This window comes from Nansenia antarctica (genome assembly GCF_963989245.1).
Source record: "Nansenia antarctica genome assembly, chromosome: 10".
Classification (NCBI taxonomy): Eukaryota; Metazoa; Chordata; class Actinopteri; order Argentiniformes; family Microstomatidae; genus Nansenia; species Nansenia antarctica.
The window spans coordinates 1643719-1668326 of NC_137680.1; the positions used below are offsets into that span (position 1 = coordinate 1643719).

General features: G+C 43.8%; 1 protein-coding gene across 1 annotated transcript; it reads left to right on the forward strand.

The window, feature by feature from the left end:
- Positions 1-523: 523 nt before the first annotated feature.
- On the forward strand, positions 524-24608 carry LOC308166221 (mitogen-activated protein kinase kinase kinase 5; the record flags this gene model as incomplete). The annotated part of the gene is made up of 28 exons (XM_080540485.1): positions 524-860; positions 1266-1405; positions 2595-2782; positions 3171-3339; positions 4665-4771; positions 5312-5482; positions 5984-6096; positions 6667-6826; positions 7343-7493; positions 8401-8505; positions 9071-9120; positions 9942-10037; positions 11502-11586; positions 12035-12168; positions 13635-13762; positions 14718-14854; positions 15324-15429; positions 15884-16041; positions 16562-16763; positions 17848-18019; positions 18270-18438; positions 18939-19118; positions 19808-19913; positions 20421-20652; positions 22134-22246; positions 23839-23936; positions 24160-24236; positions 24418-24608. The coding sequence occupies 28 exons, from the start codon at positions 524-526 to the stop codon at positions 24512-24514; spliced, it is 3981 nt and encodes a 1326-aa protein (XP_080396611.1). The 3' UTR covers positions 24515-24608.

Genomic DNA, 24608 nt, shown 5'->3' on the forward strand with positions numbered 1-24608 from the left:
GAATGCATGCAAAAGTGGAACATGCAATTGCAATCTCATATTGCATTAGCATTTGAATTAAGTCTGCTGAATGAATTAATGGTCTTTATTGTCATTGATATAGTACAGGTACCAAACAACGACATTTGGGAGGGGGGGCTCCCCTGGTGCTAGGAAAATATGCTTCCATATCCAACGTTGTCATAGCATGCATTTGAGATGATTATCATTACTGCACTTAATAATATAACAGTAATAATATCACAGAGACAGCAGAGGTCGTAGCAGAGCAGAGAGAAGGCTCCAGCTCCATGCAGGTTTCACTTCTCTTCTGTTTGTACAGTCTTGCAGGGAGGGTGGAGGAGGGTGGAGGAGGCGGAGGAGGGCGTGCTGCGTGGGAAGGATTCTGGGAATGTCACCGGAGAAGGTAGGACGCACCTGGGGAACAACAGGAACAAGAGTCGCCCTGTCCTCCAAAAGGGATTCGGACTTATAATAATATGGTTTAATATGCGCTCCTGGAACTTTTTAGCCTAAAACAATCATGTACACAACCGAGCGCAGGCGGATGAGCCTCCACGAGGTGAAGAGGAAGGACCCAGTGTGGGTCTCGGCGGGGAGTCTGTGGCAGGACCCTCTGGCCATGGAGCTCAGCGGCACCACCAAGCCCCTCACCTCCCCCCGGAGCCGGACCCGGGCCGTGGCCGTGGCGTACATAGTCATGGAGGACAGTACCCTGCCGCAGACGGAGGAGAACCTGTCACTGACCTGCCTGAAGGAAGCCTGTCTGGACGCACACGCGCTGTTCAAAACCATCCCGTTCGAGAGGATCTCACTGGGAACCACGGAGATCCTGGACAGCTTCTACAACGCAGGCGAGTGTGGGCATGTCTGCAGACTGTTGCAATGAGTTAGGTCGCTTTCCTCATACCGACAGAGTCAACTGCTTGACAAAGAATGTGCACAGGTATGCATTTGTTGCCACTGCAGAAGTTAGTTCTCAAAAGAAGAGAAAACAGCAATAAAATGAGGGGAATGTTACTTAAAATAAGCGAAATATCTGCCAACAGAACAGGAAAATGTACTTGCCAGGATTGTCTTAAAACAAGTAAAATATATCTTAGAACTAGTGCAGTCAGACAAAAAACAACCATATATTGCCTTGATTTAAGATATTTCATCTTACTTAGATTTACTTTTTGCAGTGCAGGTATGCATTTGTTGGTATGCATTTGTTGCACAGATATGCATTTGACATCCGCAACTTGTGTCACTCTCTATTGCAGATGTTGCAGTGGTGGAGATGAGTGACACCTTCTGCCAGCCGTCCCTCTTCTACCACCTGGGCGTGAGAGAAAGTTTCAGCATGACCAATAACATCATTCTGTATTGCTCTAAGCAGGAGAGTGATCTGCAAGCGCTCAAGGTAATTTGTAAAAAGGTGAAATTAATTGTGTCATCTTCAAATGAAATGAAGAGTATTCAAGTCCCATTCCACACCACATCACAACACTCCTTCCACAAAGTTTCAGGATATTGCTGATAGCTGCTGACATTAGTTGTCTAAAACAGTCATTGTTTCAGACGTATATTTTTGTAGCTGTATCTGCCTGCCATGCGTTGGTACAACTGCTACTTGTGCAGTGTTGTTCAAAGGTTGATTTCCCATGTTTTATTGTTTTATATCTTAATGGATTTATTCATGGAAGGAGTTTCTTCCCTGGCACGAGCATATATTTGCTTTTCGTATGATGACTGATGGATAGATGGTTCACTTACTTAGTTAGACAAATGTACAAATTGTTGTAAGTCGCTTTGGATAAAGGGTGTCTGCTAAATGTCAATACAGAATGTGCATGTAAATGGATTGGGTGTGTTTGGAGCAGAGAGATTACTTTGAGTATGAAATCACTCTGGAGCAGATTAGCTTGAAAGGCAAATATTAAACAGCTGTCAGCAGCAGTCATAGATCAGTGTACACAACCTCAATTCTATGGTGGTGATGAATGATGATGTCATCCCAACGCTTTGGCTGGGATAATCTTTTAAACAAACCCTGACCATTCCAGGTATTTGCATGTTAGCCTACATTGGTAAATTGCATTGTCTGTGCATGTCAATATGTATACGTATGATATAAATATGATATAATATTTCTTATAAATATGATATTCTAATTCTTGCATGCGAATATTTGTTATAGTAGTAATTTACCAAATAGCATACCATGAGCTTAGAATGATAAGGTTCTATCTCCGTTTAGAATGATAAGGTTCTATCTCCGTTTAGAATGATAAGGTTCTATCTCCGTTTAGAATGATAAGGTTCTATCTCCGTTTAGAATGATAAGGTTCTATCTCCGTTTAGAATGATAAGGTTCTATCTCCGTTTAGGGCAGTTCAGAGATATTGAGCGTCAACGTTTTTACATTCCATTATGTTTTGTGAGATGGAACCTTTGTATTTTATGAATTACTAACTCAAAAATGTCAACATTTTAAAAATAACACCACACAGGCATTAATAAACACCTAATGGATCACATTATGTAAAAAAAACTCCAAAAATGGAGATAGAACCTTATAATTCTAACGTCACGATACGTCTCCCCCCCAGGAACAGTGTGGCAGCTACACCTTCATCCCGTACGTGGTGTCACCGCAGGGGAAGGTGTTCGCCTGTGACGCCACGCTGATGAAGGGCATCAAGGAGCTGATGCAGCCCAACTTTAAGCTGGAGCCGCTGCTCACCCCGCTGGTGGAGAGGCTGGTCCATCTGCTGGAGAACGTGCACATCCACTCCAGGTCAGCTCACCCAAACTACATGTCCCATCATGCCCTTAAGAATGCCCATTATCATGCAAATTGGGTTAGAATTACTGGTTAGACCACCGACAAACGGTTAGAATAAGTTCAACCATAAGGCTCTATGCTTGGTTTAATCAAGGCTCTATGCTTGATTTAACCAAGGCTCTGTGTCTATACTTCTTATCTGCAGATCTACCAGTTGAACATAAGCATAGTGAAGTCTTGAATGTAGAGTTCTCAGTGCTCAGTGATAGTCAGTAGCCCACGTAGCTCTCCCAGACCTCAGGTAGTTAATTGGGGGCACCACTACATCTACAGGAAGGACAGGATATGAAAAGCTGTGTAACTTGTGTGCTGACTGACACCTGTTGTCTGTTGTGCTTAGTGAGTACTTCCGGGAGTCCATCCGGCATGAAATCCGAACGGCGCGGGAGCGTTTCAGCGGCCAGAACCTGAGTCAGGAGCTGGGCCGCATCCAGAAGCGCCTGGACACCGTGGAGCTGCTCAGCCCAGACATAGTCATGAACCTGCTGCTGTCCTACCGAGACGTCCAGGTAGGAACGACTAGGAGATGGAGGGACTAGGAGCATGGCAATGGGCAGAGAGATGTGTGTGTGTGTGTGTGTGTGTGTGTGTGTGTGCACGTGTGCACATGTGTGTGAGAGACAGATAGAGAGAGAGTGTGTGTTTGTGTGTGTGTGTGTGCGTGTGTGTGTGAGAGAGACAGATAGAGAGAGAGTGTGTGTGTGTGTGTGTGTGTGTGTGTGCGTGTGTGTGAGAGACAGATAGAGAGAGAGAGTGTGTGTGTGTGTGTGTGTGAGAGACAGTTAGAGAGAGTGTGTGTGTGTGTGTGTGTGTGTGTGTGCGTGTGCGTGTGTGTGAGAGACAGATAGAGAGAGAGTGTGTGTGTGAGAGACAGTTAGAGAGAGTGTGTGTGTGTGTGTGTGTGTGTGTGTGTGTGTGCGTGTGCGTGTGTGTGAGAGACAGATAGAGAGAGAGTGTGTGTGTGTGTGTGTGTGTGTGTGTGTGCGTGTGTGTGTGAGAGACAGATAGAGTGAGAGAGTGTGTGTGTGTGTGTGAGAGAGACAGTTAGAGAGAGAGAGAGTGTGTGTGTGTGTGTGTGCGTGTGTGTGAGAGACAGTTAGATAGAGAGAGAGTGTGTGTGTGTGTGTGTGTGTGTGTGTGTGTGTGTGTGTGCGCGCGCGTGTGTGTGTGTGTGTGTGTGCGTGTGTGTGAGAGACAGATAGAGAGAGAGTGTGTTGACTAACTGTGGCAATTAAGTTTTTACATGGGTTAACGGTTTTGACTTTGACCTGACCAGGGGGGTAATGAGGCTGGATTTTCCAGATCATGATTATAAGGCTTGGTTTTAAAACCTGTTTTTGTTTGTGTTTGGGTGGGGGGTTGTTGTGTGTGAATTGGTGAGTGTGTGTGTGTGTGTGTGTGTGAGTGTGAGTGTGTGAGAGAGACAGAAAGAGAGGGAGAGAGAGAGATTGATATCCATATGACTTTACGTAGGTAGGCCCTAGTTTGCGTGAGGGTCGACTGTGTTTGCTTACCTCCATTGAAACATTAATGATCTCATGATTACAAAGGGAATTCAATAGGGATGCTAATTACATAGCAGCGTGGGGTCATGGAAAACAAACACTGGATTGATAAACTAGTAGTAAAACATTGTCTCATCGTCTCTCGTGGATTTCTCAGTCTTAAAAAGTACAGAACACTATGAAATATTATCAGCGAGAAGTAAATTCGTATCAAAAGTAAATCAGTGTTTGGGAGGATCTTTAACTTTGAATGGAGTATGTAAAATATTCAAGGTGCCTGTCATCCTGGTGAATAATTAATTGAAACGCCGCCCTCTTTCTGACTTCAGGACTACGACGCCATAATCAAACTAGTGGAGACGCTGACTAACCTGCCTATGTGTCTGGTGGCAGCGCAGCAGAATATCAAATTTCACTACATATTTGCACTCAACAGGTACGAATGTTGTTTATTGTACACTCACATTTTGGTTTGACTAATAATATTTGTTATCTCAAGTGCTGGTGTCCTATTAAAAGAAAGGGCACCTTTAGTGCATAGTAGAATGGGCTTAATCCATTGCACTTTCCACTTGTTCTTGTTGCTTCTTGGTTTACAATGACAGGGTATCCGCGGTGTCTTGAAAAGTTTTAAAAGTTGATGAATCAATTTTGGGGAAAATCAAGTATTAAAAAGTCTTATCACTATGAGGTCTTGAATTCTTTGGTATTTTTCTGAATTAGACTCTGTCCAAAGAGTTTAGTCCTAAAAACGTTTAGTAAAAGTTAGTAATAAGTAAAAATGTATTAGTTAAAAAACAAAGATGAACCGGAAATTCTGTTGTATGATAGTGGTCTAGTCTATTAAAACTGTTAAGTTAAAGGTGTCACTGATGATGGCGGTGAGGTCTGGAAAAATATTGACAAGGTCTTTAAAAAGTCTTATTAAAGGTATTGAAATTAACCTCAAGATTCCTGTATATACCCTGAATGACAGGCGGAATCGCCCAGGCGACCGTTCGAAGGCCCTGGCGGTTATTCTGCCCATCGTGGAGTCGGGTGGCAAGGTGGCGTCAGACGTGTACTGCCTCTGTGGGCGGATCTACAAAGACATGTTCATGACTTCAGGTTTCACCGACGCTGCTAGCCGAGACCAGGCCTGCTACTGGTGAGACTACCTCAGTATCCCACTCAGCATCTCACTTCCTGTCAGAGTTTAGTGCTTCTCATAAGGGTTATCCAGCAGTGTGTGTTCTACCTTTTGGTTCTCCTCACCCATTCTGTCACACTTTATTTGAGCTCTCTGTCATGAAGACTACATATCGTGACGTTAGAATTATAAGGTTCTATCTCCATTTTTGTCAAAATTGAGTTTTTTTACATAATCTGATCCATTAGGTGTTTATTAATGCCTGTGTGGTGTTATTTTTAAAATGTTGACATTTTTGAGTTAGTAATTAATAAAATAAAAAGGTTCCATCTCACAAAACATAATGGAATGTAAAAACGTTGACGCGCAATATCTCTGAACTGCCCTAAACGGAGATAGAACCTTCTCATTCTAAGCTCACGATATGTCATATTACAACATTAGGGATCATGAACAGCTTGTATAACTGACAGATCGGCCTATTGATGGAGGGTTGTGTTACCATTCATTACTTCCCAGGTATGGCAAGGCTTTTGAGACAGAGCCAACCCTACACTCTGGTATCAACAATGTTGTCCTGCTGATGGCTGCCGGCCATGAATTTGACACCTCAATCGAACTTCGCAAAATAGGTGTGTTCTCTCTCCCTGTCGACAGCCCTGAATGTACTCCTAGTCTAAGGGAGCCAGTGTGCTCATGTTGATGGTAAACCACTCTCTGAGTTAATTTGTGATTCATACCAGTGAGTGTTGGCTAATTATTGATTATTGAAGTAGCCTTCACCAATTAAAAAAATCATTGTCATCAGCACATTATTTTTTGATACATGTTGCTCTTGCTATAAAATGTTTTGAGCCTAGTCATAACTCAGTGTGTGTCTCTCATATCCTTCTACCATGCGGCTGACCTGTTAACCAACCTCATATTCCCAGACAAGTAGGATATAGGCCAATGCACACGGCGTGCGATTTTGTCGCACGACAACATTCGATTCTCAATTCTTTTAATTCTTTCAATTGGTGTGAATGGAGAATCGAATGTTGTTGTGCGACAATATCGCATTGCACGCGGTGTGCATTGTCTCATTCAAAACAATGGAATCGAATTCGGCGGTGCGACAAAATCGCCGCCGTGTGCATTGGCCTTATGAGGTAATAAAGTATTCTCACAAAGTTGTTATCGTTTGTTGTTTGTGTCCCCAGGTGTCACCCTGAGCAGCCTGCTGGGGAGGAAGGGCAGCCTGGAGAAGATGCAGGACTACTGGGATGTGGGTTTCTACCTGGGCGCCAGCATCCTGGCCAACGAGCACAGGAAGGTCATCGAGGCGTCCGAGAAACTCTACATGCTCAAGGCACCTATGTGGTGAGTCTCCCACCCAGAGCTACTGTAAAAGCTGTGGTGGAGGTAGAGCCGCCGTCTAATGATCGCAAGGTTGGCAGATCGGCGGTTCGAGCCCCGGCTGGCCACATGCCGAAGTGTCCTTGGGCAAGACACTGAACCCCAAATTGCTCCCAGTGAGCGGACCGGTGCCTTGCATGGTAGCTTGCCGCCATTGGTGTGTGAATGTGTGTGTGAATGGGTGAATGAGAGGCCGTTGTAAAGCGCTTTGGATAAAGGCGCTATATAAGTGCAGTCCATGAAATGTATTAGCTATAATGCTAACAGTCTGAACCATTGATACTCCCTTCCTTCTGTTATAGTTGTGTTATTCTAGTGCTGCAGGAAAGGGCCATTACCTGCTACAGCTTTAAAAGCAGCTTTAGAAGGCGCATTTCAAAGCAGACACTGAGTTGAATGTTTTTGGACGTTACAGTAGCATATCTCAGATTGACTCAAGCAATTTAATTACGGCATTTCTGTGTGTTTTGTTTCTTGAAGGTACGTGGGCTCGATCATGGAGACGTACATCTTGTACCGTCAGTTTGCCAAGCCCCCGGAGGTGAGGTCTCCTAAACAGGAGACGGTGGATTTCTGGATGGAGCTGCTTCTGCAAGCCTGCAAGCCCTCCGTATCCACCGACCGATGCCCAGTAAGACTACTGTAACTCTCCGTACAGTAAACCATGTCTTTAAGTACAGTAAACCATGTCTTTAAGTACAGTAAACCATGTCTTTAAGTACAGTAAACCATGTCTTTAAGTACAGTAAACTCTCCGTGTATGGGAACTTGAGTTCATGAGCCATATAAGGTAGAAACATAGAAGGTAGAGCAAAAAAAAAAGGTGAAGTAAAGATTAAGAGTTGGAAAGAGAAATTGACATAAAACAAATTCAAATGAGGACAATTTATTTTTCATTCGGTTTTGGTTTTTTGTGTTTTATCCCGTAATGAAGAAACAGGTGCAGTTTGCACTGCAACTCTCAAACCACAGCTGTTTTTGCACATTGTATATATATATATAAACTGCACATGTTGTATTGATAACCATTAGCCTTGCTCTGTACACATGTACTGCATATTATGATATATCTTACTGTATATATCTCACCCTTGTCTGTACATATCTCACTGTACACATGTGTACATACAGTATATCTTCATGGCTTTTGCACTGCTGCTCGATGCTGAATGCGTTTCGTTGTCTTTTTACTTGTACTGCCAATGACAATTAAATATAATTTGAATCTAAATCTAAATCACCTCGTGACGAAATACTTGTATGAATCAGGGAATCAGCCCCTTTATTTCTTTTGGACTGCACTACTCGTATTACCCCAGATCCATATGGCTGTGTAAAGCCCAATGCACAAGGCGTGCGATGCGATTTTGTCGCACGACAACATTCGATTCTCCATTCACACCCACACACTTCGGTGGTGTGAATTGAGAATCGAATGTTGTCGTGCGACAAAATCGCATCGCACGCCGTGTGCATTGGCCTTAAGACTACCATTGAGATCCTGTATAACCGACACTGATCCATCATGTACTTTTTAGGTTCTGATTCTGGAGCCCACCAAAGTGGTCCAGCCCACCATCGTGTGCGTGAGCGAGGAGGATGAGAGTCGCACGGTTCAGCTGAAACACGTCACACTACTGAAGGTAAAGAGCCTCTTAAACTTAACCATGTGCACTGATGTGGCCTATGCTCCACTGGGAGTTAAGGGCCTAAGTAAGTAGGTAATGTGCACTGATGGGGTCCCATGTTGTGCAGTAGGCGGCGGCGCCCTTTCTTTCTTTTCGCCCCCCCTGCCCTTCAAACAGCCTGAGTCCGCCACTGTGTGTACCTATGTGGATTTCAACCTGTCAAGGCATAACAAGTGGCAATCTAATTGTATAATGACGAAATGTGTGATCAGGAAGGAAGTGGTTCTCTAGTCGAATGGCATCAGTGATTGATGATTCTGGTTAAACTGAATCATCGACCAGGTTTAACCAGAGAAGAGTGGAGTGGAGAGTGTGAGGGTGTGCGTCAGCCCCTGGGGGTTATTTCAGTGGTGTGGCTTGCTCTATTTGTGTATGCAAATCCCATAAAGACGCCACTGTTGTCTGTAAGTATGAGTTCGTTTGTGTGTGTGTGTGTGTGTGTGTAGTGTGTGTGTGTGTGTGTGTGTGTGTGTATGTGTATGTTTTGACAACCTGCCATCGTCTTCTTTTGTTTCCTTAGAAAGGCCTCCACCAGTGGACTTTCCCAGCCTCTGCGATCCGGGGAGTGAGGTGTGTGTGTGTGTGTGTGTGTGTGTGTGTGTGTGTGTGTGTGTGTGGGTGTGTGTGTGGGTGTGTGTGTGGGTGTGTGTGTGGGTGTGTGTGTGGGTGTGTGTGTGGGGAGTGAGGTAGGTAGAGTACACGATGTGCTAACAACATCGCTACCACTGGTGCCTGCCCCTCTGGATGTGTCCAGGCCTGCGGCCCACACGCTACAAACACATCGGCTGTCTCTAGGGCTGTTGGCTACAAGCCATCAAGGGTTCTTTCCAGGGCTGTTTCCAAGGCTCTGTTCACTTATTGCTCGGTGTTTTTCTCAGTGTTTGCCAATGACACAGTGTACTTTACCCTTGTTGTTTTGCCTGCTGAGTTGCCATCACCAGTGTGTATTTGCAACACTATCACCTGCTCTTTTCCAAGTTATCTGTAATGTAATCTATGACAGGGCACATTCCTCTGTGGATCGGAGAGACACTGGCTGTTCTTGTGTAAATTAGCCTGGCTTGTTTGTGGGCGTTGATGTTTTTGGGTATTTATGCAAACAAAGCCTGTTTGCGTCCCTTGGATAAAGAGTCAAAGTGTTTGATAGTTGGAGGAATAGCGTAGTGTATTTACCGTCAAGGTCTTAACAGCCCTATCTGTCCATATTTTATTGTTATTCTTTAGATGGTGGATAAGGGAAATTGCTGCTTTGCTCTAAGTTACTACACTATGTTTGTTATGCCTGCATCATTCACCTGGCTGTCAAGCGATGGAAATGCATACTTGTTGATATTGTGTTGCGATGTACGTAGACATCTGATGACATCACTACCCCTCTTTAACCTCTTCAGTGCCTCCAAGTTTGACGAGCGAAGCTGTTTCCTGTACGTCCTGTACAACTCAGATGATTTCCAGCTCTGCTTTCCCAGCGAGCTGCACTGCAAAGGGTGAGTCATTCCCAGGGACGGACAAACAGACAAACAGACAGACAGACGGATAGGAGTGGCCTGACATGCAAGCAGGCTGTCTAGGAGGAAGAGGTGTGACAACCGTTACATCATCCCAGTCCTCCACCCTCTTCCTAAAGTATACACTGGTGCATTGTGCAATTTAAAAGCATGAGCTCTTCCACCAATACAATACATTCCCTTTGAAATAATCAGTGTTGGAAAGTTGACCATTGATTTAGATTAGATTAGGTTCAACTTTATTGTCATTGCAGAGTACAAGTACCAGACAATGAAATGTAGTTTAGCATCTAACCAGAAGTGCAAATAGTGATATAAGAACGTGATATAAACATGATATAAAAACATGACAGTGATAGTGATAGGTACAGCAAGGCACGTACGGTAGTTTAGAGGTATGTACAGTTATGAGCTATGTACAGTTAAGGTAGCCTATGTACAGTATGTAATGTACAGATGTATAAAATGTAATGCAATATACAGATGTATAAAAGAGTGAAGTGAAGTGAAACTTTATTTATATAGCGCCTTTCGTCCACGGATGCAACTCAAAGCGCTTTACAATGATTGGAAACAAGATTACAGAGATGGGGAGGCTAGATCAACTTATTTATCTGACCATAAATCATTCATTTCCACACACAACCTACAGATAAATGAGAGCAGTTCAAACTGTTGTCACTTTATTAGGATCCTGTTGACTTGACTACTGGTCATGTTTATTGTTCACTGTACTGTCAGGGTAGTCAGAATGTCGACTGTTTTCATCTCCTGTACGCCGTTCTTTCACTTCCTTGTTAACTGATACGTATGTGTGGATGTTTTGCGTGGCCAATGTGCTGGGTGTTGCGCACTGGGATAAACGAACAGTGTTAGTGTCACATTGCTTTGGCATAGCTATATGAAATCTATCGGTATTATTTTTGCCATTAATACGATTGATAAGTGTGAATTACCGAACATGTTTGTGTGTGTGTGTTGTCTGTTTGATGTTAGCAACATGTCATGTCGTGGCTGTGCATTTGTATAACCTGTGTGCGTATGTGTGCATGCGTGTGTGTCTGTGTGTGTGTGTGTGTGTGTGTGTGTGTGTGTGTGTGTGTGTGTGTGTGTGCGCGCATATGTGTGTGTGTGTCTGTGTGTGTGTGTGTGTGTGTGTGTGTGTGTGTGTGTGTGTGGGTGTGTGTGTGTGTGTGTGTCTGCACATGTGTGTGCGTGCATGTGTGTGTCTGTGTGTGTGTATGTATGTGTGTGTGTGTGTGTGTGTGTGTCTGTGTCTGTGTCTGTGTCTGTGTGTCTGCACACATGTGTGCGTGCATGTGTGTGTGTGTGTGCGTGCATGTGTGTGTGTGTGTGCGTGCGTGCGTGCGTGTGTGTGCGTGTGTGTGCGTGTGTGTGTGTGTGCGTGTGTGTGTGTGTGTGTGTGTGTGGTGTCTCCATCAGGTTCTGCGAACTGGTGAATTCTCTCCTCTGCCAGGCTGAAGCCCCTGTAGAGGACCCCAGCTGGATCACTGGAGGAATATTGGAGGTCAGCTGACCAGGTTTTCTGTTGTTGTTGTTGTTGTTGTTGTTGTTGTCATGCCAACAAACACAAAATAGAACTCCATCCTCATGAGGTCAAACGTTTAGAATGCCAGAATGTTCCTTTAACCATCGCCCCAGTGGTGATGTGTTTTCCTGACAATTGTGTGTGTGTGTGTGTGGGTGTGGGTGTGTGGGTGTGGGTGTGGGTGTGGGTGAGTGGGTGTGTGGGTGTGGGTGTGTGGGTGTGTGGGGGTGTGGGTGTGTCTGTGTGTCTGTGTCTGTGTGTCTGTGTGTCTGTGTGTCTGTGTGTGTGCAGTTCCTAATATTCTCCAAACCCTGGATTCAGTCCAGAGAGTCAGAGTGACATTTCTGAATGAATGTCTCTGTCTCACCTTTCTCACCTTTGACCTCTCACCTTTTCTCCTCACCTTCCTCCCCTTCCTCTCCTGCAGTACGTCTACGAGACCAGTGAGAACGGAGACAAGGTGGTTCTGGGTAAAGGGACGTACGGAGTGGTGTACGCTGGGAGGGACCTGAGCAACCAAGTGCGCATCGCCATCAAGGAGATCCCAGAGAAGGACAGCACGTATGGACGTCACATTACTGTACCACTTCCCCTGTTCATTTAGCCAAGATACTTTTATCCAAAAACAACCGTTAGCATCTAATGCTAAGCTATGCATTCATTAAGTTAATTCGAGATATGGAGAATACCATGTACTGTACTGTATATGGTGTGTTATGGATCGCCATGTTCCAACCAAACTGGCCCATATGAAACGCATCATATTCTTATGTGAATCCGGCGTCTAAGTTTAAGCATTCCTTTTTTCTGTGTTTCATTTTGGTTAAATGCTTAAGAGTTGAGCTAAGCGATTAACGTGCAGATGTTTTCTCAAGCTTGCGTTCCAATGTTCCCTCCGGGGAAAAGCATTTGGCAGTGATCTGGTCATGTATCGTAGCGTGTTCCAATAGCTCTTCTCCTGAAATCTCGTTCGAGAGAGATGGATGTGTATTTAGGTTTTCCCCATTCCAGCTCTTGACCTCCCCAAAGAGCTCAGACCCACATGTGAGTCCTCAAAGAAGTTGAACTTATGACCCCATGACCAACTGTGTCTAACTAATGCATACAGCATGGCTGCTTTTTTAAAGCGCTCACAAAACTCATGTACCTCCTAGCCTTCAGCTACTAAATATCCCTCCCAGTCCAGCTGAAGCTCATATCAGTTATGAGTTATGCTTAGCAATGTTGTTGTTGAAACAGAAACAATGTTGTTATCATGGAAGCAATATTGTTATAAATGAAAGAACATGATGTTGAAATGGAAGCAATGTTGATATAACGGAAGCTAAGTTACGAGGGAAGCAATTTAATAATAAAGGAAGAAATGTTGTTGTTGTTGTAATTAATGTAATGTAGGGATAATGGAAGCTAGGTTGTTATAATGGAAACCTTCTGTTTCCCCTTTGCACAGTTATAAAGCCCAGTTTCCTACCAATAGGAAGTCACTGCAGAGCGTCATTTAGATTTAGATAGATGGTAGCCTAGAGGTTAGAGAGGCCGGCTAGCAAACGGAAGGTCGATGGTTCGATCCCCGCCTCAGGAGGGAGCTTCATGTGCCCTTGAGCAAGGCACTACTTAACCCCTAAATTCTCCAGGCATGCCGACCCTGTGCTGACCCTGTGCCTAAAGCAAGGCAATACTAAATAACCAACAATTGACTGCCATTGATTCCATGGCAAATAAAACTATTATTATAATTGTGTTAAATCGTGAGCTTAGAATGATAAGGTTCTATCTCCGTTTAGGGCAGTTCAGAGATATTGGGCGTCAAAGTTTTTACATTCCATTATGTTTTGCGAGATGGAACCTTTGTATTTTATTAATTACTAACTCAAAAATGTCAACATTTTAAAAATAACACCACACAGGCATTAATAAACACCTAATGGATCAGATTATGTAAAAAACTCAATTTTGACAAAAATGGAGATAGAACCTTATAATTCTAACGTCACAAAAAGTGTATTTGTTGTTGTTGTGGATGTCAGGTACTCCCAGCCTCTGCATGAGGAGATCGGTCTGCACAAGAGGCTGAAGCACCGGAACATCGTGCAGTACCTGGGCTCTGTCAGTCAGGACGGCTTCATCAAGATCTTCATGGAGGAAGTTCCCGGAGGTATGGGATCATCTGACCTCAGAAGGAGTTTTTTTTTTGGTTTTTCTGTTTGTTGCTTTCTCCCTTTCTTATTCACCACCTGGCCTTTGACCTGATGTGAGCCTGCCTTCCCGACACTGCACTCTTTGCACTTTTATTTGTATTGCACCTTGCTTTTAGTGTATTTTTATATTTTGTCTGTTTTTCAGTTTAAATCTGTATCCCATTTATCTTGTTTTTCTCTTTATATTTTATCTGTTAAGCACTTTGGGCGGCTCTTGTCGTTGTAAATGTTGTGCTATATAAATAAACATTACTTACTAACTTACTACTTACCTTTCTTATTCACCTTTCTTATTCACCTTTCTTTCACTCACTCGCTCACTGGGAATTTCACTCCTTTTAATTTTTCCTGCCCTCTCATTTAATTTCAACGTTCAAGTGATCATTAATCATCAAGTGAGATTAAGTAATCATCACAATAAACTTTCATATAGGTGAGAATAAAGGGGGTGGGGGTGGGGGGTAGTGTTGGGATGTTATCATTATAAGGCCGACACAAATCACGCCCTCGCGCTTCTGCTCCATGCTTCTGGGAAGGAAGGGTTAGTGAAAGTCACTGGCCTGTTGCGAAATTATCTTATTTTGGGTTCCAGGAAATGTCTGTCTGTGTGTGCTTTGCTTTTGTGTCTCTTTGGTGTGTGTAATTTTGAGGAAAGTCAACTGGCAGGATATGATACAGGAAGCATGGATGGGTGTTTCCAGTAATATCCCTCAGATAAATGAGAAAAATGGATTTCCTGATGCAAGCAATTCACAGAAATAATAGTGTTTTTTTAGTTTTTTTTTTAACTTTTACACATAATGAGCAAACATAGGTGTAGATATTTCCATATTGTCATTGTCCAGATGTTTATCTCATGGTCAAATACATGATACAATGTTGTTTTTTCTGTTATCTCTTCTCTACATGTAGGAAGTCTGTCCTCTCTCCTGCGCTCCAAATGGGGACCCCTGAAAGACAACGAGGCGACCATCATCTTCTACACCAAGCAGATCCTGGAGGGACTCAAGTATCTCCATGACAACCAGATAGTCCACAGGGACATCAAGGTAAAGTGACAGCAAGCCTACCACTTAGGTAGTTGACAGTATTCAGAATCAGAATCAGAAGACTTTATTGCCATGACATGTAAACATGTTAGGAATTTGGTTTGGGACAGTGGAGCATGGTTTAAGGCAAAACGGTTTAAGGCAAGAGTCATAAATATAAGAAGTGCAAAGATCAAGTGTTCATGTCCAGACAGTCCAAAACTCTCTGGGTGGGGGTGGAGGGAGGGTAGATAGATAGGGGTCAGGTCAGGGGGGGGGGGGGGCAGCAGCATTTAGGAGCCGGATGGCTGTGGGGAAAAAGTTGTGTGCATGTCCCTAAACCTAACCCTTAACAACGTAAAAAGGACTCACAACAAAAAAGAACCATGGGAAATGTGAGGTGGTGGTGTAGGCTGGTTCTAACACGCTGGTTCTAACACGCTGGGGAAACAAACTGAACATAAGAGCTTGATTACTTACTTGCCCACAGGGTGACAACGTTCTTGTCAACACCTACAGTGGAGTTCTGAAGATCTCTGACTTTGGCACGTCCAAACGCTTAGCAGGGATCAACCCCCACACAGAGACGTTCACTGGTAAGCTTGTCCTGAAGGATGTGTGTGTGTGTGTGTGTGTGTGTATGTGTGTATGTGTGTATGTGTGTATGTGTGTGTGTGTGTGTGTGTGTGTGTGTGTGTGTGTATGTGTGTATGTGTGTATGTGTGTATGTGTGTGTGTGTATGTGTGTATGTGTGTGAGTGTGTGAGTGTGTGAGTGAGTCAGCGCGTGTGAGCGTGTGTGCGTGCGGAGCTTGCGTGCGGAGCGTCGCACACACGCTCACACTCTCACACACACACCCATCTATGTGGATGTGTTTTGGCATTTGGACGAGCTCACCGGCATGCATGTGTGAATGTTTGGGCCACAGTATTTTGAACAACGCTTCGATACCTACAGAACGTGTTGTTTCGTAATTTATTTGTGCATATTCCTATATTACAGGTGAGTATCCTCAATGTACTGTTCATCTCTACCCCATGTTGTCCATAGGCACCCTGCAGTACATGGCTCCAGAGATCATTGACCAGGGCCCGCGGGGCTACGGGAAGCCTGCAGACATCTGGTCCCTGGGCTGCACCGTCATCGAGATGGCCACAGGGAAAACCCCCTTCCACGAGCTGGGCAGCCCGCAGGCCGCCATGTTCAAGGTAATGAATCCCCTAGAAAACCAAATGCAGCTGTGTCGTTATTATCATGTTAGCCCTTTTTTTTTTCTTCTCCCAAGTATATAGCAGGTTAATAGCAGACTGGTTTATTGCAGGTGTACATACTGTATATACTGTACTTCCCAAGACCCTAAGGCACCTACTCGTAATTTCTGTTACACAATGGAAGATCTCTGAATAGTTTTTCCTCTGGCTTCCCCCTCCCCCCGCCCCCAAGTCTGCCCAGGACTGAATATGCACTGGACTCACTGTAAAAACTCTGCACTGCACTTTATATATGTAGCACTATCCAATGCTCTGTTGTCTGTCCTGTGTTGTCCTGTTTTTTGCATTTGTTCTTGTTCATGTATACACGTGAAAAAGCATAAACGCACCTTCTGTAACGCCAAAGCAAATTCCTATATGTGTATGCATAATGGCAATAAACATTATCTGAATCTGAATCTGAATCTGAATCTGAATCTGAATCTGAAGCTGAACCCTTTCCCTCCCTTCCCCCTAGGTGGGCATGTTTAAGATCCACCCCAAGGTGCCGGAGTGTATGTCAGACAAGGCCAAGGTCTTCCTGATGAGCAGCTTCGAGCCCGACCCAGACAACAGAGCCACGGCCTCGGAGCTGCTGAAGGACGTCTTCCTCAAGTCTCCCTCCAGGAGGAAGGTCAAACCTCCGCCTGTTACATCACCCAATGATGTTGTGCCTGCTGGTGTGTCTTCATCATCATCATCATCATCATCATCATCATCATCATACACATCATTTTCAAATGCGGGTAGATTGGCATTGGCGGGTCGTGACGTTAGAATTATAAGGTTCTATCTCCATTTTTTTCAAAATTGAGTTTTTTACATAATCTGATCCATTAGGTGTTTATTAATGCCTGTGTGGTGTTATTTTTAAAATGTTGACATTTTTGAGTTAGTAATTCATAAAATACAAAGGTTCCATCTCACAAAACATAATGGAATGTACAAACGTTGACGCTCAATATCTCTGAACTGCCCTAAACGGAGATAGAACCTTAGAATTCTAAGCTCACGAAATGCGGGTGAATCTGTAAATTTTACCAGCCATTTTGGCAGGTAACCAGTAAAGGTTCGCTAATAGTATGTTTCAATTTAAAAAACGGGTGCGATCCGGGATATTTGTGCCCTAGTTACAACAACACCTCTGGTTACAACCTAAAATAAAGCATAACAGTCAAATTCAACTACACACGACAGCATAGAAGAAGGTTTTTCCTTCTATCAGTGGCCCCGGGCCTGAGCTGGAGTACTCTTCCTGCTAAGACTGGTGGACTGATGATTCACATGCTTAGTATTCAAATGTATTGATTGTAAGTCGCTTTGGAATAAGGCGTCTGCTAAATGCCAAAAATTTAAAAAGAATGTAAAATGTAAGCATGAGATGGCACCTCTCACACAACCGCGTGAGATAGAAGATATGCAGGGGGAAATATTTCGCGGTAGTTTGACAGGGATAGGCACGAACGCCTACAGGAGGTTCATTCTGTGCAAGGAGGCATTTTCAACGCCTCAGAAGTCATGCTAATGTTTTTTTGGTGATCTTTTTTCTTAATATAATAATTGTTTTTAGAAAGAGGATTATGCCCCTGATCATCACCATCATCATCTCTCTTGTCACCCTTAATTCACTCTGATAATGCAGTTTTGTATTGTATCTCAATTTTAGAATCACTATCATCATCATCATCATCATCACCATCTCTATCCCTCATCTGTGTGATGAATCTCAGTCTGGTGCTGATTCTGGTCCGTTCTGTCCTGTAGGAGACTACCACCGCAGCCTGTCTGTCCCAGTCTACATCCACGTGGAGGACACTGACGCTGACTCCTCCGACAGCGTAGACCTGTCCTGCTCCTTAGACCTCAGGAGGACCATGCCTGCCCTGGGAGGAAGTGACATCGCTAAGAACACGCTCAGCGCCAGTGGCTTCCTGTTGTGAGTTAAAACATTATCTCAGATCAGACATTAGACAAGGCAATTCTGTGAGAGAGGCCATTTTTTGGGGGGCCATGAACCCATCGTTGCTCTCTGCCACAAATGGCTTAGGGTGGGGTTACAGAAGAAACTCTCAAGACTGGCCACTTCTTGACTGTATATTTCCCCAACACCATATATGGCATAGATGACTATCCTTTTGTTATCTCTTAACTCAAATGTGGCTCTGTGTCGCCCCCTGGTGTCCAAGGCTGCCAGATGAACCCAGTACGGTGGACCTGACCAGCCCAGCCACCACAGGGGAGAACCTGGGTCTGTTCCTACTGAGGAAGGACAGCGAGAGGAGAGCCACGCTGCACAGGATCCTCACTGAGTACGCCAGCCACGTGGTCTGCAACATCCAGGACACGTTACCTCAGGTACAGAGACTGAGATCTGTGTGTGTGTGTGGGTGGGTGTGGGTCGATGTGTGTGTGTGCTCTCCGCCTGGGGGGTTATTGTAGTGGCGTGGTTTGATTTTGATTTGATTCGATTTTTATTAGGAATTTACAAATAGCATCATTTACACATTATGACACTAAGTAATGTCCAGAGGATAGCACTTGAAAGCATTATTTAAAACACTTATTTCCAAAGTGGTCCTCGATGGAAACATCAAATGAATAAAATAAAACATCACACAGTATAAAACATAAAATGAATAAAACAATACATCACATCATAAAACAGCACACAGCATGAACAGCATGAAAAAGCACATATTAAAACACACAACATGGAAACATAAAGTGAAACAAAACAAAACGGAAACACCCTCTCTTTCTTAGGGGTGAGCCATAAACTTCACGTTGCTCATATTTTGTGTGTCTGTGTCTGTGTCACTAATTCTTTCCCTGGCTGCTCTTCCTGTCATCAGACAGAAGGGGCGTTGCTCACCTCCGAGCACGTCTACGATCTGATTGGCTGCCTAGGGGAGAACATCCGCTCCCCGGACAGGAAGCACTTGACCAACAGCCTCCTGAAGCTGCGCTCCACCCTGCTGTCCGCCTCCATCGCCCTCAACCACCTGCAGGCCGTGTTCTTCAGCTTCCAGGACTCGGTAGGTCACCGGAGATAGAAGTAGAAAATAAATAAATCGTGACGTTAGAATTATAAGGTTCCATCTCCATTTTCGTCAGAATTGAGTTTTTTTACATAATCTGATCCATCAGGTGTTTATTAATGCCTGTGTGGTGTTGTTTTTAAAATGTAAAAACTTTGACGCTCAATATCTCTAAACTACCCTAAACAGAGATAGAACCTTATCATTCTAAACGGAGATAGAACCTTATCATTTAAACGGAGATAGAACCTTATCATTCTAAACGGAGATAGAACCTTATCATTCTAAACGGAGATAGAACCTTATCATTCTAAACGGAGATAGAACCTTATCATTCTAAACGGAGATAGAACCTTATCATTCTAAACGGAGATAGAACCTTATCATTCTAAACAGAGATAGAACCTTATCATTCTAAACTCACGAAATAACAAAGACCCTTAATCTTTGGCTCTTCTCAAGCTTGTTTCCATCCTTGCAAAGAACCAGAAAGCTGAACTATCAACTGCCAATAATCTAATCTCCCAAAGGTGTCTTGCTAACGCACTCTTCTCACCCTCTCGTGTGTGTGTGTGTGTGTGTGTGTGTGTGTGTGTCTGTGCCTGTGCCTGTGTCTGTGTCTGTGCCTGTGCCTGTGTCTGTGTCTGTGTCTGTGTCTGTGTCTGTGTCTGTGTCTGTGTCTGTAGGTAAAGAAGGTGTTGAGGCAGCAGCAGGTTAAACCTCACTGGATGTTTGCTCTGGATAATCTGTTGAGGCAGTCGGTGCAAGACGCCATCACTGTGCTGCTCCCAGGTACGACCGGCTGAACTCCCCTCAGCTGGATTGGACTGGAATGGTCTCTGCATAGAGGTGCAGTTCAGCTTCAGTTTCGACTAGAATGGAATTGATCCAAATCCTATGACCCAGAAAGCTATGACACCCCCCCCCCCCCCACCCCAAACTCCTCTCCAAAAGTCTTATCACGATTTTATGAGGTCTTGAATTTTGTAGGTATTTTCCTGAATTAGACTCGTTTGAGTCCTAAAAACGTTTAGTAAAAGTTTGTGAATTTATTAGTTTTATTAAAAAACAAAGATGAACCGGACATTGTGTTGTATGATAGTGGTCTAGTCTATTGCAAACTAAAACGTGTAAGTTAAAGGTGTCACTGATGTAAACGGTTACAGCTCGAAGTGGCGGTGAGGTCTGGAAAAATATTGACACGGTCTTTAAAAAGTCTTAGAAAGGTATTGAAATTAACCTCCAGATTCCTGTATATACCCTGTTAACCCTTCACTCGCACAACTCACTGTCTTTCAGAGCTCAAACTCCAGCTGCAGTCGTCCTTTGAGACAGAGGAAAGCACCCCAGAGAAGGAGCCAGAGCTGGCTGCAGTTCTCTCAGACGACCAGACGGTGGCGCCAGCGGACACACAGGGACCAGAGGCCTCAGATGAGGTCACAGAGAGTCCCAGGTTACCTCGGGACCTCCAGTACAGCAACAACTGTCCACTCAGTCACGAACTGAGAGACCTACGGCTCGAGACCAAGAGGTACGGGGTTCTTGACCTCTTGACCTGTTTATCCATTTATGTCTAAAGTTAAGAAAGTCTGTAGTCTATAATGCCTATAGTCCATCACAGAAATACAATTAGATGATATTTCTAAATGTATACTTTAGTGTGTGTTAATGCCTCCACTAGTGGAGTACACCCCCTCCCGCACCCTCCGCTCTTACTCTAATAATAATAATAATAATAACTTTAATTTATATAGCGCCTTTCAAAAACCCAAGGGCGCTGTACAAGGGGATGAAAACGGACAGACAAAACAGAAAACAAACAAAGCAAAAACTAAAACAATGACTAGGGGCCAAATGCCTTGGAGAACAGATGGGTTTTGAGGGCTAGTTTGAAGGAGTCCAGGGTGGGGGCGTTGCGGATCACTGAGGGGAGGGAGTTCCAGAGGGTAGGTGCAGCCACGCTGAAGGCTCTGTCCCCAAAGGTCCGTAGGTTGGTGCGGGGGGTGGATAGCAGGCCTGCCTACTCTGTTGGATTACTCCCTGTCCCCAGTTCACGCCTCAACACCCTGGGTGCTCGAGCCCTCAGCTGCTGGGCTCCCAGGCTCAGGAACGCCCCGCCACGCCACAACCGTCAGTCTGACTCTATGAACTCATTCAGAAGTCAACTCAAAACCCACCTGTTCAAACTGGCAGACTCACTTTAATCTGTATCCTGTGTCCTTCTCCTTCACCTCCTGTTGTTCTCATTTTGTTTTCTGTTGTTTCTTTTCTTTCTGTTTTAGTTTTAACTGTGTTTGACATCACCTCCACTGTATTTAACCTGACTGTATTTTACTGTGTCTTTTGCCCTGTGAGGTGTTCTTGGGTGTTTTGAAAGGCGCCATACAAATAAAATTTATTATTATTATTATTATTATTATTATTAGTATTATTAGTGTAATGAACTGTGAAATGTAAATGTAAGACTGCAATTCAAAGAGGAGGTACTGTGGTAGTCACACAGCAACCCCCAGTAAAGGAAAGGCATAGTGAGAATGTGTGGAAGGTGCTGGTTCCAGGCCCGGTCCATAAGTCACGATGTGTGTGTGTGTGTGTGTGTGTGTGTGTGTGTGTGTGTGTGTGTGTGTGTGTGTGTGTGTGTGTGTGTGTGTGTGTGTGTGTGTGTGTGTGTGTGTGTGTGTGTGTGTGTGTGTGTGTGTGTGTGTGTGTGTGTGTGTGTGTGTGTGTGTGTGTGTGTGTGTGTGTGTGTGTGTGTGTGTGTGTGTGTGTGTGTGTGTGTGTGTGTGTGTGTGTGTGTGTGTGTGTGTGTGTGTGTGTGTGTGTGTGTGTGTGTGTGTGTGTGTGTGTGTGTGTGTGTGTGTGTGTGTGTGTGTGTGTGTGTGTGTGTGTGTGTGTGTGTGTGTGTGTGTGTGTGTGTGTGTGTGTGTGTGTGTGTGTGTGTGTGTGTGTGTGTGTGTGTGTGTGTGTGTGTGTGTGTGTGTGTGTGTGTGTGTGTGTGTGTGTGTGTTGCAGACTGCTGACTCAGCTGAACGACAAAGAGAGGGAATATCAAGACCTGCTGAGGAACTCTGTTCACAGGAAACAGGAACAGATTGACACTCACAGGACAGCATCGCAACTTACAGGTAGTGTGTTCACATTTCACCTACACTCTCTCGAAAAGCAGTGCTGAATCTTTCATTTCATTTCATTTATTTATTTTTGCACATGAGATTGTCATACATGTCATACATGTGTATGTGTCCTATACAACTAATTCATTTCCCCATGGGCAAAAAAGGAGCAGGAAGAAGAACAATCGTATAATTACCTGCCCCCTATTCATCATCAACAAACATTACACTTGATGGTCGGCGCACAACCAGAATTTGCACAAAATAATTTATATATTACAAAAATTAACAATGAAACCTACCAAGACCAACAAAGAAACAAACAATGAGCAAATGAACAAGAAAAAAAAGGAAAGAAAAAAAAAGATCTCACTTAGTATTATATTTCTTCATATTGATAATCACTACATTTCTTATTTTTGTACAATTTTTTGAATTGACAAATATTACTACATCCCTTAAGATCGCTATGGAGAGAATTCCCCAATTTTACACCAACGACTGATATCCATCTCTGTTTAAGTGTCGTGCTGCAAACTGATGTTTAAAATTACATTTCCTCCTACTGGACTTTTTGTAGTTTTTCTGGCAGTATTTTACCTATCAGTGTCTGGCATCTCCTTCAGACGTGGTGTGATCGTTTGTTTATGGATGTTACTGCGTCAGGAAGCCAGGCGCTTTGTCACTCTCCCACACCTTCATCTTGCACGCCAAACCCATTCAGACTGTCCACACCTTGACTCTGTTCGTCATACAGTACCTGTGTTTCTCAACCCGTCTCTCCACACCTCAACCCCAGGCCTTGGATTTCTGCTCTACTGGTTTCTGTGTTCAGGCGTGGTCTCTCTCTCATTACAATGCTTGTCTGTTCCAACCTGAACACGACCAGGAAAGATAATGATTTGAATATCTCAGAGGAAACATAAGACTGGTTTTGCTGTAAAACTATAGATAATACTGTAATCTTTTTAGCAAGATATCTATACTGTACTCTTATACTTAAGTATCACTTCCAGGTTTTTTTTACACTACTGATGTAACATCCTTCCAATGGTCTTAAAATGCTGTGTGTTTACCACCGATTCCGTCTAAATGTACATGTTGTAGGCCTATGGACAATAGAATTCATCAAAATGTTCATCTTAGCAGCATGATGGTGCAAGATCCCTTCCTAGGGTTCCCACGGGTCCTTGAAATCCTTGAAAGTTTGTGAATTTGAGAAAAAAAAAATCAAGGCCTTGAAGGTTTTTGAAAATAGACATGGGTCATTGAAAGTGCTTGAATTCCCCTCTCTCTATCTCTCTCTCTCTCTCTCAAAAAAAAAATATATTTAAAAAAATGTTTTATGTAATTATAGAGACCATCTAGTCATGTTCAAGCCGCTACATTCAAAAGCCTCTCTTTTTAATTGTTGCCTGTGAGCGGATAGTTCCAATTATATCAATTCTCATCTAGTTCTGTCTCCAACTATGCCATGTTGGGTCCTTGAATTTGAGGGAATTGAGTCTTGAAAGTCCTTGAAAGGTGCTTGAATGTGATGTTTCAGAAGCTGTGGGAACCCTGCCTTCCAGACTATAATGACTTGTCCTCTGTCCATCCTGTAGACACTGAGTCATCGCTGCAGAGAAGCTCTAAGCCAGAGGCCAAAGCCGTTATTCGCTGGCTAAAGACTGTCCCAGTCGACCAAGACACTATAGACAAGGTAATGGAGCTTCAGAATGTAAGTCAGGGATTTAAAGAGTACTGTATGCTACGTAACCAAAGCTTAAGCCCACTTTGGGACCAAGACCATGTTAGCGTTGATGTGGGAGTGATCCTTTGGTGGTGAACTGAATTGTAAGGTGTCTTTATTTATTTCTGTTTTTAACGATGTAGAGTTGCATAATAGCTGTTGTTCACGCTACAGTATGTTATTCTATTTCTAGTTACTCTCTCACGGGTTCACTCTGGACTGTCTCCTCTTCTTGGCCTGCAGAGATGACTTGATGTACTGTGGCATAAGGTGAGCTGCCACTACCAATCACGTTCACGCATCCTTAAGAGCGGAAATGCAGGAACCATATTGTTATGAGTGAATGTGTGAATGTGTGTGTGAATGGGTGAATGAGAGGCCGTTGTAAAGCGCTTTGGATAAAGGCGCTATATAAGTGCAGTCCATTTACCATGATGTGTTTTCTCCATAGAGGGGCCATGCTGTGTCGTATCTGGGCTGCCATTACCACACGGAGGAAGTCCAAACTCAGCACACACAATGAGGAGAACGAGGACACCCTTCTCTGATGTGTAGTGTAACATGCGTCATCCATAGGCTGGTCCTATAAGCAGCACACAGGTTTATAATGTACAGAAATTGTAGGTATTGGGAATTGGAATA